The 14,516-nt window shown below is 50.2% G+C and overlaps 1 protein-coding gene and 1 pseudogene across 2 annotated transcripts in view; one reads left to right on the forward strand and one right to left on the reverse strand.

Annotated features, from left to right (window-relative positions):
- Window positions 1-5,701: 5,701 nt before the first annotated feature.
- LOC311588176 (PEST proteolytic signal-containing nuclear protein-like) lies at window positions 5,702-6,910 on the reverse strand (annotated as a pseudogene). Its single transcript has one exon. The product of its transcript is annotated as a PEST proteolytic signal-containing nuclear protein-like (transcript).
- Window positions 6,911-9,520: 2,610 nt separating this feature from the next.
- ITPR2 (inositol 1,4,5-trisphosphate receptor type 2) overlaps window positions 9,521-14,516 on the forward strand; it is a 409,555-nt gene continuing 404,559 nt past the window's right edge. The window contains exon 1 of the mRNA XM_084764875.1: window positions 9,521-9,941. Within this exon, the coding sequence (XP_084621001.1) occupies window positions 9,850-9,941 (92 nt within the window). The 5' untranslated portion in view covers window positions 9,521-9,849. The remainder of the gene's footprint in view (window positions 9,942-14,516) is intronic.

The following is a 14,516-nucleotide window of genomic DNA, read 5'->3' on the forward strand; positions in this document are numbered from 1 at the left end:
CTTTGGTGGTAACGTGGGCCGTGGACAGTGACGCAGACCCCTTCTGCAGGGCCAGGCCCAGACACGGTCCTAGGGAGCAGCACAAGCCAGGACACCACCATGATCTCAGGCGGCAGTACAGGCTGCTCACAGTGCAGGCTGCTCACAGTAGGGCTGCTCACAGTGCAGGCTGCTCACAGTAGGGCTGCTCCTCTCCACCCTCCAGTTCCGCCTCTCTTCACAGGGCACGAGCCACCCTGCTGCTCTTTCGCATCCACCACGCACTTGTTCATTCTAGTGGCGCCCGCCGGCCTGGCCAGCTGCACACCTGAAATGTGTGGCAGCAGGCAGGGGCCTCCCTTTCTTTAATATTTTGGTGAATCTCAATTCTAGTTGGCTCTTTTCCTCCCCTTTCTCCCCCTGCTCCTCTCTTCCTTCTTCTGGTGTGGAGATCAAAGCCAAGGCTAAGCAAATGCTGCACCACTGAGCTCTACACACCTCGAGCCCTGATCATGATTCTTGAAAATATTTTTAAAATTGATGATGTGTTAACATAGTGCTTCTGGTGGCAACACCCCATCTCACTCGCATTTGCTAAGCCTGTGGGCTGGGGTGCCAGGGTCTGACGAAAGCACGGCTGGTGTTAGCATGTCTAGAACGGTGAGCCCACAAAATAGGTGAGAGCATATTTCTCACCATTAGAAGTTAATGCTTTAGGGTGTTGTACAAAACAATGGTTTCATCATGGTGATGTCATACGTTTACGTCATTACATTCTGTTCTCATTCAGAGCCCCATTCCTTCCCATGCCTGGTTCCTCTGCTGCAGACTGACTCCTCCTTTCACAGAGGTCAGAGGTCATTCCATTGCTATCTCTATTTCTGGTCTCCTTTGAGATCTCTTCCTTCTCTCCCATGAGCCCCTCCTAATGTCATCACACACACACACACACACACACACACACACACACACAGACACCCACACACCACCCACACACACACACACCACACACACAGACATACCACACACACACCACACATAGACAGACACACACCACACACACAGACAACATACCACACACACACACCACACATAGACACACACACACCACACACACACACACACACACACACACCACACACAGACATACCACACACCACACACACCACATACACAGACATACCACACACACACCACACATAGACACACACACACATCACACACACACACACACACCTACCACACACACACACCACACATAGACACACACACACCACACGTGCACACCACACATGTGCACACATACACACACCACATACACAGACATACCACACACACACCACACACACACCACACACACACACACACACCACACACACACACACACACACCACACATAGACACACACATACCACACACACAGACAGACATACCACACACACACCACATGCACACACCACACATGTGCACACACACTCAACACACACACACACACACACACACACACACACACACACACACACCCCACACATATACATGTATAATTTTCCATCTGTGTTCTGGGGGAGGGACCAGTGGTTAAGAACACTTGGTGTACCGTCTTGAGGATACAGTTGTATCCTAGCACCCACACAACAAGACAGGCTTCCTGCACACACCTATAATAGCAGCTTCGGGTGGAGACAGGAACATTGCTGAGTCTTGCTGCATTCTAGCCTAGCCAAGAACATGGGAGCTCCAGGCTCAAGGAGAATTCACCTGAAGGAACAGGTAACGGGCGGTCAAGGAGGAAACCTGCCACAGCCTTCTGTGCATCATGTGTAGGCACAGACACCGGCATACACACACAGACACATACACAATGGACAAGTGTCTTACATCTAGGTTATGCATGTGAGGGAAACATGTAGTGTTCGTCTGAGTCTGGTTTATTTCACTTAACATGGTGCTGCCCAGTTCCGCCCACTCCCTGTGAGTGCCCTGATTCCATGCTTCTTCACAGATGAATTTAGTTCTAGTGCGGGCACATGCCATGCTTTCTTTTTTTCATCCACTCATTGGTGGACAGGTAGGCAGGTTCAATTTCCTGGCTTTTGGTAAAATGATTATTAATAATAGTGTATGCAGGGAATTATTACAGTAGCAGTTTCTTTAACCAGCCAGCTTCCCAATGATTGACAGAGAGACTATGATTTATTATTAAGCGGTAGGCACTATGCTGGGCAGGTTCTGAGCTATTCTAATCCTACTACCCCTAAAACCCATGTAAACGCTTGTCACTTGCTAATGTGATGGATCCCCCGTGGCTTCTGCTCCATCAGTGTGTCCTCCTGGGGCCCTTCCCACGCGCTCCTAGTCCAACCCAGCCAGTGTGTCCTCCTGGGGCCCTTCCCACGCGCTCCTAGTCCAACCCAGCCAGTGTGTCCTCCTGGGGCCCTTCCCACGCGCTCCTAGTCCAACCCGTCCAGTTGCGGAGCTCCTTCCTCTGCCCTCTTCTCTCTCCTCCTTCAGGCTCAGGGTCCCTCTGAGACCCCCAACCCTGGGACCTAGGCCCCGCCTACCTCTTTTCAGAACAGGCTTCAGCGACACTATTACCAAATTATCTTTTTATTAGGTAGAGCAAAGTGGACACAACCAAGACCAGTGTGTGTGAGGATGTACTCCATACTGCAACCAAACCTGGGGGCCAGTGATCAGCATTAGAACACACAGCACCAGACCAACCCCACAGCTTTAGTGGGCAGCTGTATCAGTGACCAGACACCTACCCTGCTCTGTGGTATGTTGGCTTTTACATTCTTTAAGTGTACACCTAATTGTGCAGCTGGGTCGTATGTTGCATCTATTTTAATTTTTAAAAAGTAATTATTGGGGGCTGGAGAGATGGCTCAGAGGTTAAGAGCACTGTTTGCTCTTCCTGAGGTTCTGAGTTCAATTCCCAGCACCCACATGGTGACTTACAACCACCATCTGTAATGTGATCTGATGCCCTCCTCTGGCCTGCAGGTGTACATGCAGGCAGAGCACTGTGTATATAAGAATAAATATTAGAAAAAGTAATTATTTAATTATTCTTATCAGCGGGTCACCCGGTGCACATTTGGCAGTCAGAAGACAACTTTCGGGAGTGCGGTCCAGGGATCAAGCTCAGGCGCGTGCAGCAAGTGGCCTCTGAGCTGTCCCACTCCTCCCTGCTTTTAGCCTTGTGAGGAAACTCCACCGTGGCCCCATCATTTTACACTCTCACCAGCAGGGAGCAACGGTCCCTTTTCTCTATGGCTAGCTGCCGGCTTGCACTTCCTTGCTGGCTGAGCTTTTTGGGCACCTTTAAAAATGTTTGCTGTGTTTCTTTTGCCAAGCGCTGCCCATTCTGCCCCTCAGCCGCTTGCTGAGAGGATTGTTTGGCCCCTGATCTTTACTCTTCTTCGCATTCTTTATTTATTCTAGATGTATATGTATCTGTTGTGTAGTCGGCAAAGATATCTTACTCATGTTTTAATACCGACATGTGTATCCCAGAGATAAGTAACAGCTGGATCAAGGTTCTTAACCCAGTCATCTAGTTTGTGTCTTCACAGTGAGCTGAGGCCGTCTGAACTTAAAGTTAACGCTGACAGGTCTCCACTGACTGCTGCAGTACTGGTTGCTTTCTGGTCTGCTGTTTGTTGTTTCCATCTGCTGTTCCTCTATTTCCATCTAGGCTTTGCTGGCTTGTGTCCTGCTGTGTTGGGCACAGGGTGCTCTGTCCGGCTGCTCCATCCTTTGGCTCTTCCTTTTGTTTTGATAGGATATTAAATGGGGGCACTTACTCGGAGGCAGCTATGAACAGCAAATAAATACACGATGTCTTTATTCTTTGAACCATTTGTTTTGAGGTACATTTTCACACTGTATCCCAGGAGATTTTGAATGCTTGTAATCCTCCTGCTGGGGCTATAGACTACCCTGTCAGGTAACGTGCAGATCCTTAAAGAATGTATTCAAACATCAAAGATATGACGGTCAAGGGGTTGGGAGGATGGCTCTGAAGTTAAGGACGCTGGCTGCTCTTCCAGAGGGCTTGGGTTTAGTTCCCAGCACCCACATGGTAGCTCACAACTGTCTTTAACTCCAGTCTCAGGGTATCCAATGCCCTCCTCTGGCCTTTGTGGGCACCAGGTCTGCATGTAATGCACAGACATACAACAGGCAAATCATCCATTCATATAAAATGAAACATGTTTTAAAAAATATATATACTCGGGAGGCAGAGACAGGTGGATCACTGTGAGTTTGAGGCCAGCCTGGTCTACAAAGCGAGTCCAGGACAGTCAAGGCTACACAGAGAAACCCTGTCTTGAAAAACAAAACAAAACAAAACAAAACAAAAAAAAAAAAGAAAGAAAAAGAAAGAAAAAGTGCAAGTGTATCATGTGTACATATAAATGTGTGTTTATGCATATGTAAGCCAGAGGCCACCAATGTAAACCATCTTTGATTGCTCTTCTCCCTCTTTCTCTCTCTCTCTCTCTCTCTCGTTTCACTTTGTAGCTGGCCTGGAACTTAGTGTGTCACTCCAGCTGTCTCTCTCTCTCTCTCTCTCTCTCTCTCTCTCTCTCTCTCTCTCTCTCTCTGAGACAAGTCTCTTACTGCACACTGGACATATGCCACTAGCTGGCCAACTGGTCTGGGATCTTCCCATCTTTGTTTCTTCCCCAGTGTAGATGTGTATTGCCACACCTCAGTTTATATGGGTGCTGGGATCCAGTGTTGGCACACCTGGGCTATGTGGGTGCTGGGGATCCAGTGTTGGCACACCTGGGCTATGTGGGTGCTGGGGATCCAGTGTTGGCACACCTGGGTTATGTGGGTGCTGGGGATCCAGTGTTGGCACACCTGGGCTATGTGGGTGCTGGGGATCCAGTGTTGGCACACCTGGGCTATGTGGGTGCTGGGGATCCAGTGTTGGCACACCTGGATTTATGTGGGTGCTGGGGATCCAGTGTTGGCACACCTGGGCTATGTGGGTGCTGGGGATCCAGTGTTGGCACACCTGGGTTATGTGGGTGCTGGGGATCCAGTGTTGGCACACCTGGGCTATGTGGGTGCTGGGGATCCAGTGTTGGCACAACTGGGTTTATGTGGGTGCTAGAGATCCAGTGTTGGCACACCTGGGTTATGTGGGTGCTGGGGATCCAGTGTTGGCACACCTGGGTTATGTGAGTGCTGGGGATCCAGTGTTGGCACACCTGGGTTATGTGGGTACTGGGGATCCAGTGTTGGCACACCTGGGTTATGTGGGTGCTGGGGATCCAGTGTTGGCACACCTGGGTTATGTGAGTGCTGGGGATCCAGTGTTGGCACACCTGGGTTATGTGGGTACTGGGGATCCAGTGTTGGCACACCTGGGTTATGTGAGTGCTGGGGATCCAGTGTTGGCACACCTGGGTTATGTGGGTACTGGGGATCCAGTGTTGGCACACCTGGGTTATGTGGGGGCTGGGGATCCAGTGTTGGCACACCTGGGTTATGTGGGGGCTGGGGATCCAGTGTTGGCACACCTGGGTTATGTGGGATCCAGACCCTCTTCCTTATGCTTGTCTGGTAGTCTGTTCACCAGCTGAGCCACCTCCTCCACTCCTACTGTGAGTCTTAGTAAGAAGAAGCTGAGAAGGCCGAGGGCTGTCCTTGAAGCTTTATTAAGCAGCAAAACATATGGTACAGCATTGTTGAAAGAGAATGATTTTTTTAAAAGAAAAGTACCACTTCTGATTCCTTTACTATCTGTAATGTTTGGAAACTAATCACATGAAACTACAAAATTAGCAAATGTCTTGAAATCTGTATATAAAACACAAATTACCTCTAATTTCAAACTCTCATTTATTAGTATACCACTCAATCTTAAAATAAAATAAAAAAAGAAAGCAAAAAAGAAAAAGAAAGCAAAAAAGAAAGAAAAAGGAAAAGAATAAAAACTGGCTCCAAAGCTAGTCTTACACCGTTCTTAATAAAAGGAGACTGTTCCTCCCAAGCGCACCCACGCACACCCCAGTCTCAAAACACTTCACTTAGTTGTCTTGGTCGTGTACATTTCCAAGATGAGATTTTATGTTTCGCTCCCACAGCTTCTGGTTGTCGGAAAAGCCATGCTTTCCTTTATTAAAGGAGTTGGGTCCCGCTGACGTTGGTGTGTTCCTTCAATGTTCTTCATCCTCATCTTTGCTCCTGGAGGCATTTCTTCTGGTTCACTATCTTCATCTTCATTGAAAGCTGCTGCTACTGAAAGAGTTTTTGGAGCAAGAGTTGGAACCGTTTCCTTAGGCGTACTTGCTCCAAGTCTGATGGAGATGGCGGATGCTTTCTTTGTCCTCTGACTACCTACGGCAAATCCAAACGTGGACATCTTTGTAGGCAGGTCTGCAGCTTCGTCTTCAGCCACTCGCTTTTCAGTGCTGCAACTGGAACTTTCCTCTCCATTACTCTGGCAGCTCGGGCTCACTATGGCTTCTCTGGCTTCTCCTCTCCCGCCTTCCTGTCCGCCATCTTCCCCCAAGAGAATGAGTTTTTAATCCTATACTTTATCTCATAAATCAGATTACTCAATAAGCCAGCTGTATTTTTCAAATTATATTCATTGCAAGAGAGTGAAGAGAGGAAAACAAATCAGGATACTGACAGAGAAGAGCTTGCAAACTCTTTGTTTTAGGTAGCCATTGTTAGCTCTGTCCAACTGACCACTGGATCTAGACCCCTTACTGGAAGTTCGTTTTTAATACATTCAAAATACATTCAATCTTTCAGAATACATGGTCCTGATGTTAGACTCTGCATGAATTACTGCCTCTCTATATGTTTAGGGTGATGGCTGCCATGTCTGTGACATGCTTCAGGCTCAGTGGCTCAGGAGATGCTGATTATTATTTGGTTAACCTGGTATTCACAACATCTAGTCCTCACTTGGGATAATAAACATAAAAATGTTTATAAGTCTATCATTCTGTTATTTAAATCATTTTGTAGTACTGAAGATAGAAGCCAGGCCTTGTGCATGCTTGGTCAGTGTTCTGCCAGTAAGCAATCCCCCTTTGCCCCCCCTCCCCCCCCAGCCCTCAGGACCCATGAAAGGTGAGACACATCAGACTGATCACACACTCAGGATGTTTCTAGTGTGCATCAGCCCAGAGTGTTCTGGATGGTTCTGTGGGTGAAGTACTTGATGTGGAAGCAGGAGAAACTGAGGTCCAGGGCCAGTAACCACATAAAAGCTGGGCACTATGGTGGACACAGCTCTGACCCCAGTGCTGGGGCTTGGATATGTGAGGGCCCTCAACACTCACTAGCCAATTAGTTACCTGACGGTAAGCTTCAGGTTCAGTGAGAGACCCTGCCTCAGGACAACAAGCACACACAAACACTCCCAAACTTTCCCACAACAACAAAACAGCAAGGTGGAAAAGCAACCCAGGAAAACATCCTGATGCCGAACTCTGACTACTACCATAGTATGAACAGGTCAATACATCTGCGCACATCCGTACAGCCGTGCACACACACACACACACACACACACACAGACACAGACATATATACACACACACACACACACACACACACAGACATACACAGACAGATACACACACACACAGACATACACAGACACACATACACACATACACACACACAGAGGCAGCTACATAGCCACACAGAGACACAGACACACACAGAGACATACATACACAGACACACAGGCAGACACACAGGCACACACAGACACACAGACACAGAGACACATGGAGACAGACACACACAGAGATACTCACAGACAGACACAGAGACACATGGAGACAGACACACACACAAATACACGGAGACCTAGAGACATAGACATATACAGAGAGACACAGACATACAAACACAGAGTGCAGAAATAACAAAAGACAGGGTGGAAGGTGTTGAGAGGTGCCTCTGGATAATGGGGTCTTATCCTAGGCAACTGGGCTTCTGTCCTGGGGCTCTTGGGCCAGCGACTGGTAAGCGCAGTGTCCGCTGGATGCTAGCAAGGAGCATCGCAGAACACATTTACATCCCCTGGATAGCAGACGCCTCCACCCCAGGGTGCTCATCCTGGTTCAGCTAAGTCTTCATAACCCAGGGCCCACGAACAGGTCGGCTCCGGTCAGGCAACAGGCACCCCTATCGTACTAAACTGCTCTTCTCTGTGAGCAACACAGACACGCGATCTGTGGGCCGGACACGCCTCAGTTGGTAGCGGGGACAGGGAGACTGCAAGGAGGAGAGGCCTGGGAGCGAGAATACACTTCCTGCTAACTCCACACCGACGCTGCACTGCCATTTCCTGTCTGGTCTTTGCTATCTAAGCATCTTCTCGCCCCAACCATCTTTTAACTGTAAGGCAAAATGACACCGCTAAACTCCGCACTTTGGTCAGCTGCAGTTTGGCCTGTGTCCCTGCCCAGCCTCTCTCTCTGCTCTCCCGCAGACCTTGCTCTGTGCCCATTGCTTGGCCAGTATTTTTAATTTTTTAGTGAGTGACTAGCGTGACAGTAACCACTGTGTTTGCCTTTCTGTGTCTTACACAGGGTAGGTCCAAACACAGCTAAAGCAGACACACACGGGGGCGGGGGGTGGGGACGGACCGGGCACGACTCGGGTCCTGCCTCCAGTTTTATGTATTATAATCCCGGGGCTACAAAGGCTATCACTTGCTCCTGGAAACAGAACCCACAGTTACCTTCACTTGTAATTAAAGAGCTCAGCCCTGCCCTTTTACCCAGCCAGGATCTTGAGCAGAACAGGACCCAAGAACACACTCCACAGGAGCCCTCCCTCCCTTTCTCTTCCTTTCCTGCGTGTCTTCCTCAACCCTCTCCTCCCCCTCAGTCGACAACTTTCCCACCCAAAGATGCATCCACCTGGAGTGGAGTTTTTCACCGTCAAGGGTCTCCAGGCCGGCACACTGGCCACTATCTCCATCCCCACCGCACCCCCACCGCAGCGCCTGCGGGCTCCTGCTGGCAGCGGGACTGTCTTGGGCGCTCAGTTCCCACCCCAAGAAGAATGGCAGCTCCGCACCCCCTTCCCAGTCTGCGTCCTCAAGGCCGGTTCCACCTGAGCCCTCGTGTGGACAGTTCTCAAAACCCCTGGAAGTCCCTCTCCTTTCGCAAACAGGGATTGTCGCTGCGCCCCCGGTCCTTCCTTCTATCCAAGTTGCATCGTACCCCTTCCTGGCCCGCGTCTCGAAAGACCTGGGTCCTTCTTGTGCCCTTTGGATCGCCTTCCTTCTCCTCCCCTCTAGACTGTTGCCACTCACCCCGGGGCCGCCCCCCACCCCAAGATCTTCCGGAGACCAGAGTTTGTGTTCCTGGCCGCGTCCAAGCAGCCCCAGCAGCGCCGCCCAGCGTGGCTCCCACGCCTCCGCCGGGACGGCTTCAGAGTGGCCCGTCCCCCGGGAGCTGGCCCCGCCCCGGTCCCGCTCCGCCCCCGGGTGCTTGGGCTTGATTGGCCGCGCGCCCCCCTCCCCGGAGCTCCTCCCCGCCTCCTCGGTCCGTGGGCACCGCCACCTGGTCCAGGGAGTCCCGCGAGGGGACCCAGAGGCTCCTCTCGGGCCGGGCGCACACTGTGGGGACGCGGAGGGAGCACGAGGCAAGGAGGAGGAGCGAAGGTGTTGGACAGAACTTCGCCAGGAACAGGAAACCTACGGCAGGGCAGGGGCGGCGACAGCGGAGCGGGGCCATCGCGGTGTCTCCAGCGGTGGCCTCGTTGCCGCGCGCCAAGGCTGAGCCGCTGGGACCCTTCGGACCCCGCTGGCCTGAGCTCACCCTTGCGCCCAGCGGAGGCAGCGGGACAGCCACAGGAGCGTGAAGCACTATGTCTGACAAAATGTCCAGCTTCCTCTACATTGGGGACATCGTGTCCCTGTACGCGGAGGGCTCGGTCAACGGCTTCATCAGCACCCTGGGGTAAGCAGGACACGCACTAGGTAGCGCCAGTCAGTCAGGGTCCTTGTCCCTCCCGCGCAGCGTGCCGGGGATCTGCGCCTGGGACAACCCCGGGTCCCCTAGGTCCCCAAGTAGGAAGCCACGAGCGCTTCTCAGCAACTTCGTAATCTCCAGCCGAGACACATCCGAGAAGAGGAAGTGGTTCGCATGCCCCAGACAGGCCCTGCGAGACTGCCTTTCCCGGCGTCTCCCGCCTTGTTTTGATTAAAATGTGTCTCTTCTTCTAGACTTCCCCAGGGTCGTTCTTACGTGCTCGGCTGGAAAGGGCGGTGGGTTGAGGTCCCTGGCTTTGGCCATGAAAGCAGACGATGTGCACAGCGCAAATGTAGCTTTGTCCTGCTTGAGGAGATCACCAGCCTCTCTTCGCTGAAGTAATTTCCTTTTGGCCTTGCCAAAGAAGGACTCACTCCTCAGGCTTTGCCAAAACTGGCCTTGTGGGCAGCCAGGGTTCTAGAATTCGGATCTTCTCTTTTCTGGTCAATCCCCTTGGCCCAGCGAACCGAGCCCAGCCTATAGCAAAGCCCTTGTGATTCGGTGTGTGAACTGTGGGAAATACAGATATATATCCCACAGAAAAGCAGCGTGCTAGTTAGGTGGCACCTTTTCTAATTTCTAGAAATTTCCTTTATGGCACGTATGCCGATGCACAGGCGTTTTTTGGTTACTTCGTGGGCCCTGGCTCAGACTGTGTAATCTGGGAGAGCTGAGGCTGGTGACTACTCTCAGCTGTTAGTTTTGGGAGTCCTATACCCCCGGCTGTGAGGGAGAGCTTTTCTGCAACAGTGTTGCCTACCTGCCTGCCCAGTGCGGTCTCTGGAAGTCATGGCTGGCTCCACAGTTCCCGTTCTTTCTGTATTTTCCCACAGCCTGTGGGGAGCACGGTCCGTTTGATTGCGTATCTTTCCCAACAGTGTGGAAGAAGTGCTTAGTCCAAGTGTTTCCGATGTGTCCAGTTGTTCCTGAGGGAATTCAGCCCAAGTCAGTCTGGGTTCAGGATGGTGCTTTGCTGATGAGTTCTGTCAAGCTTGCACTGAGCCTTGGTAGACATTGGAGGTGTCAGTGTTTAGCAGTGTTTAGCAGTGTGTGTGTGTGGGGGTGGTGGTGGCGGGGTGGGGGGTGTGGTGGGGATGGGGGAAGGCCAAACACAGGAGCTTTGGGCTGGAATCCCCACCCTTTGACTTGCAGACATCCTGACCCTGGGCAGGTTTACACAATCTATCTGGGCTCCCATCTCCTGACTTTAAAACTGGGACTCCGTGGTTTCTTCCTAGGGGGTGTGGGGGAGGAAAGAGGTAAGAGAGGCAAAGTGCTTCGCATGGCAAAGCCACAATGACTGTGTCCACAAGCTGCTTAGCGGATACAGTAGTTATCACTACCTAGACTAGGCAAGAGTTCAAGGGCTCGGAGGACCCTGTTTCTGTGGGGTCACTCGTCAAGGTCCAATGTGCATACTGTATGAAGCAAATAGTGGAAGGGCTGAGGTGGCCAGCTTCCATGCTGTGGAGTTGTCACCAAGCACTGTTGAGACCAGGAGATGGAGATCAAGAGAAGAGACCGGACTCAAGAAACAGCAGGCTTTTGTGTCCAAAGCCAGAACTCTACCCTTACCTGTGACTCCCAGCCATGTTTGTGCAACTCTGCTTTCAATGACTGCTGTAGATACAGAAGCCAGCATGCACTGCTGTGGCTGTGGCAGTGGCAGTGGCAGTGGCTGTGGCTGTAGCTGTGGCTGTGGCTGTGGCTTGCTCAGTGGCATCAACATGCTTTTTCCTTCAGTGTTTCTTGCTGGGGACTTGAGAGTGGAGTTTCCTTAGGACGTGACTACAGACTATACCATTCTCTGTCCATGAAATAATAGAGATGACTGGCCAGGCAGAGTCCAAGTTGAAGAGAATCTTGACCACTCTGCCCTGGGTGGAGCTTGTCGCTTTGATTGGCTGCTGCCATATCAACAAATTTTCAAAGGGCAGCTACAGAAGTCATTGCTGACATCCCCTGGAGAGTTTTCTGGCCTGTGGTGAGTAATGTTCAGAGGGCCCTGCAGGGCAGCCCAGTGACATGGACGCCCGTGTGTTCTACAAGAGTTTACGTTTTATGAAGTAAGACAGACTGTAAAGGTCCGTGACAACTGCTGAGTCCTTATGTCTGTGACGTAGTACTGTCTTTCTGCTTGCAAAATCATGCCATTGACTTCACATTTGGGAAATGTAAGTGTTCAACATGAAATAGTTAACTATTGATGGCTTTTCCAAACAATGCTGCATGTGAGGTCGTCGAGCAGTGCTGCAGAAACTTTGAAGGTGCTTCCAGAAAATGCCTGGCACTTCCGACGAGGCTTCACTTATAAAGCAAAGTATCTTGTTGATTTTTATTAATAGGTAGTTTCAGAACTAAGGATTCTGTCTTATAATAATTTTTTTTCCAAAATTCAGGAGTGAAAAGTTTCAGTTATTTGGGAAATAATTACATTTACTTTTGTAATAATGTTTTAATTAAGGCCTGTTTTTCAGTATTATAACAAAATACCTGAGACATTCAGTTTACAAGGAGAAAGGCTTTTGGGAGCATACTTTACAGTCTAATTCTGTTGCTTTGGGACAACAGTGGCAAGGTATAGGTGTCAGGTGCTTGTGGGGGTGGGGGGGTGGGGGAAGGGCTAGGGCATGCTCCTGGTGACTCAATTCCACTCTTCTGTGGGATGAGTGTGTGTGTGTGTGTGTGTGTGTGTGTGTGAGAATGTGTATATCTGTGTGTCTCTGTGTGTTTGCATGTGCAAATGTATGCGTCTGCCTTTGTTAGTGTCTGTGTGTGAGTGTGAGTGTATCTGTGTGGGTAATTGTGTGCTTGTGTATATGCATGCGTGTATCTGTGTGTGTGAGTGTGTGTCTCTGTATGAGTGTGCATGTGTGCATGTGTGTGAGAGTGTGTCTGTCTCTGTGTGTTTCTATGTATGCATGTATGTATCTATGTGTGTGTGTCTGTGTATATGTATCTGTGTGTGTATATATGTGTATGTGTCTCTGTGTATGTCTGTTTGTGTCTGTGTGTCTGTGTGTGTGTGTATGAGTGTATGTGTCTGTCTGTGTCTGTGTGTGTATGAGTATGTGTGTCTGTGTGTCTGTGTGTGTGTCTGTGTGTGTGTGTCTCTGTGTATGTGTGTGTCTGTATGTCTATGTGTCTGTGTGTGTGTGTGTGTGTGTATCTGTCTGTGTGTGTCTGTGTGTGCTGCTCACGTGGGAGGGTCAGAGACTGTGTTGTTAGCATTTGTCAACAAGTCAAACTAGAGTCACCTAGCAAAAGGCACTCTCCACTGAGGATCACTTCCATCAGATTGATCTGTGGACATGTCTGTGGGGCATTTGCTTGGTTAACGATTTAAGTGGGAAGGCCCAGCACACTGTGGGTGGTGCCATGCCCAGGCAGGTGGTCCTGGGTGGGTTAGAAGGCAGGCTGAGCAAGCCATGGAGAGCACGCCAGTGTGCAGCATTTCTCCAGGCTCTGCTTCAGTTCCTGCCCCCAGGCTTCTTTCTGCCCTGAGCTCTTGCCCTGACTCCCACGGACAACGCACTGTAACCTGTAAGCCAAACAAATGCAAGTAGCTTTTTGGTTAGTGTTTTATCTGTACCAGAAAAGCCAGCCAGGACAGAGGCCTTGCACCTCGGTGGTTTTGTTGTGTCCGTCCTGCCCAATAGTGACTGAGGACTGCACCTGTAACAGCCAGGCCTCTGAGAACACTTATGTTGACTTTTATCCTGTCTCTGTCGGGACAATTATTATTTTGCAGGTTCCTTTTAGTGTTTGTTTGTGGCTGTGCATGGTTAATTTTTAAAAAAAAGGTTTTTCTCATTTTTAGCTTTTAAAAAATTAGGCTTCATTATGGCATTTTCCAAACTTCTTTTTCCTTTCCTGTTCTTTCCTTTTCCCTTCCTCCCCCCCCCCCTTCCAAACCCTCTCATGCCACACGTGATCTTTTCATGCATGGCTTCAAAGTGTAGGACTTTATTTAGCTGGAGAAACCAGAAGGGTTTTTTTTTAAGTATTTTATTTTATTGTTCTATGTGTGTGGGTGTTTGCCTGTATTTTTGTCAGTGTAGCACATGTGTGCAGTGTCTGCAGAGGTCAGAGGAGGCTGTTGGACCCCCTAGAACTGGAATTTCATATGGATGTGAGCCACCATGCAGGTGCTGGGACTCAAACCCCTGGATTCTGCAAGAGCAGGTGCTTAACTAGTCCCTGGAAACTCACAAGTCTGGCTTGGTAGAGCGTCTGTCCCCTCCTGTTACAGTGTCATTGTTAGGGCTGTGATCCCTCCTGTTACAGTGTCATTGTTAGGGCTGTGTCCCCTCCTGTCACAGTGTCTTTGTTAGGGCTGTGATCCCTCGTGTCACAGTGTCATTGTTAGGGCTGTGTCCCCTCCTGTTACAGTGTCTTTGTTAGGGCTGTGATCCCTCGTGTCACAGTGTCATTGTTAGGGCTGTGTCCCCTCCTGTTACAGTGTCTTTGTTAGGGCTGTGATCCCTCGTGTCACAGTGTCAT

The sequence above is a fragment of the Acomys minous genome (assembly GCF_964271855.1).
Source record: "Acomys minous genome assembly, chromosome: 17".
NCBI lineage: Eukaryota > Metazoa > Chordata > Mammalia > Rodentia > Muridae > Acomys > Acomys minous.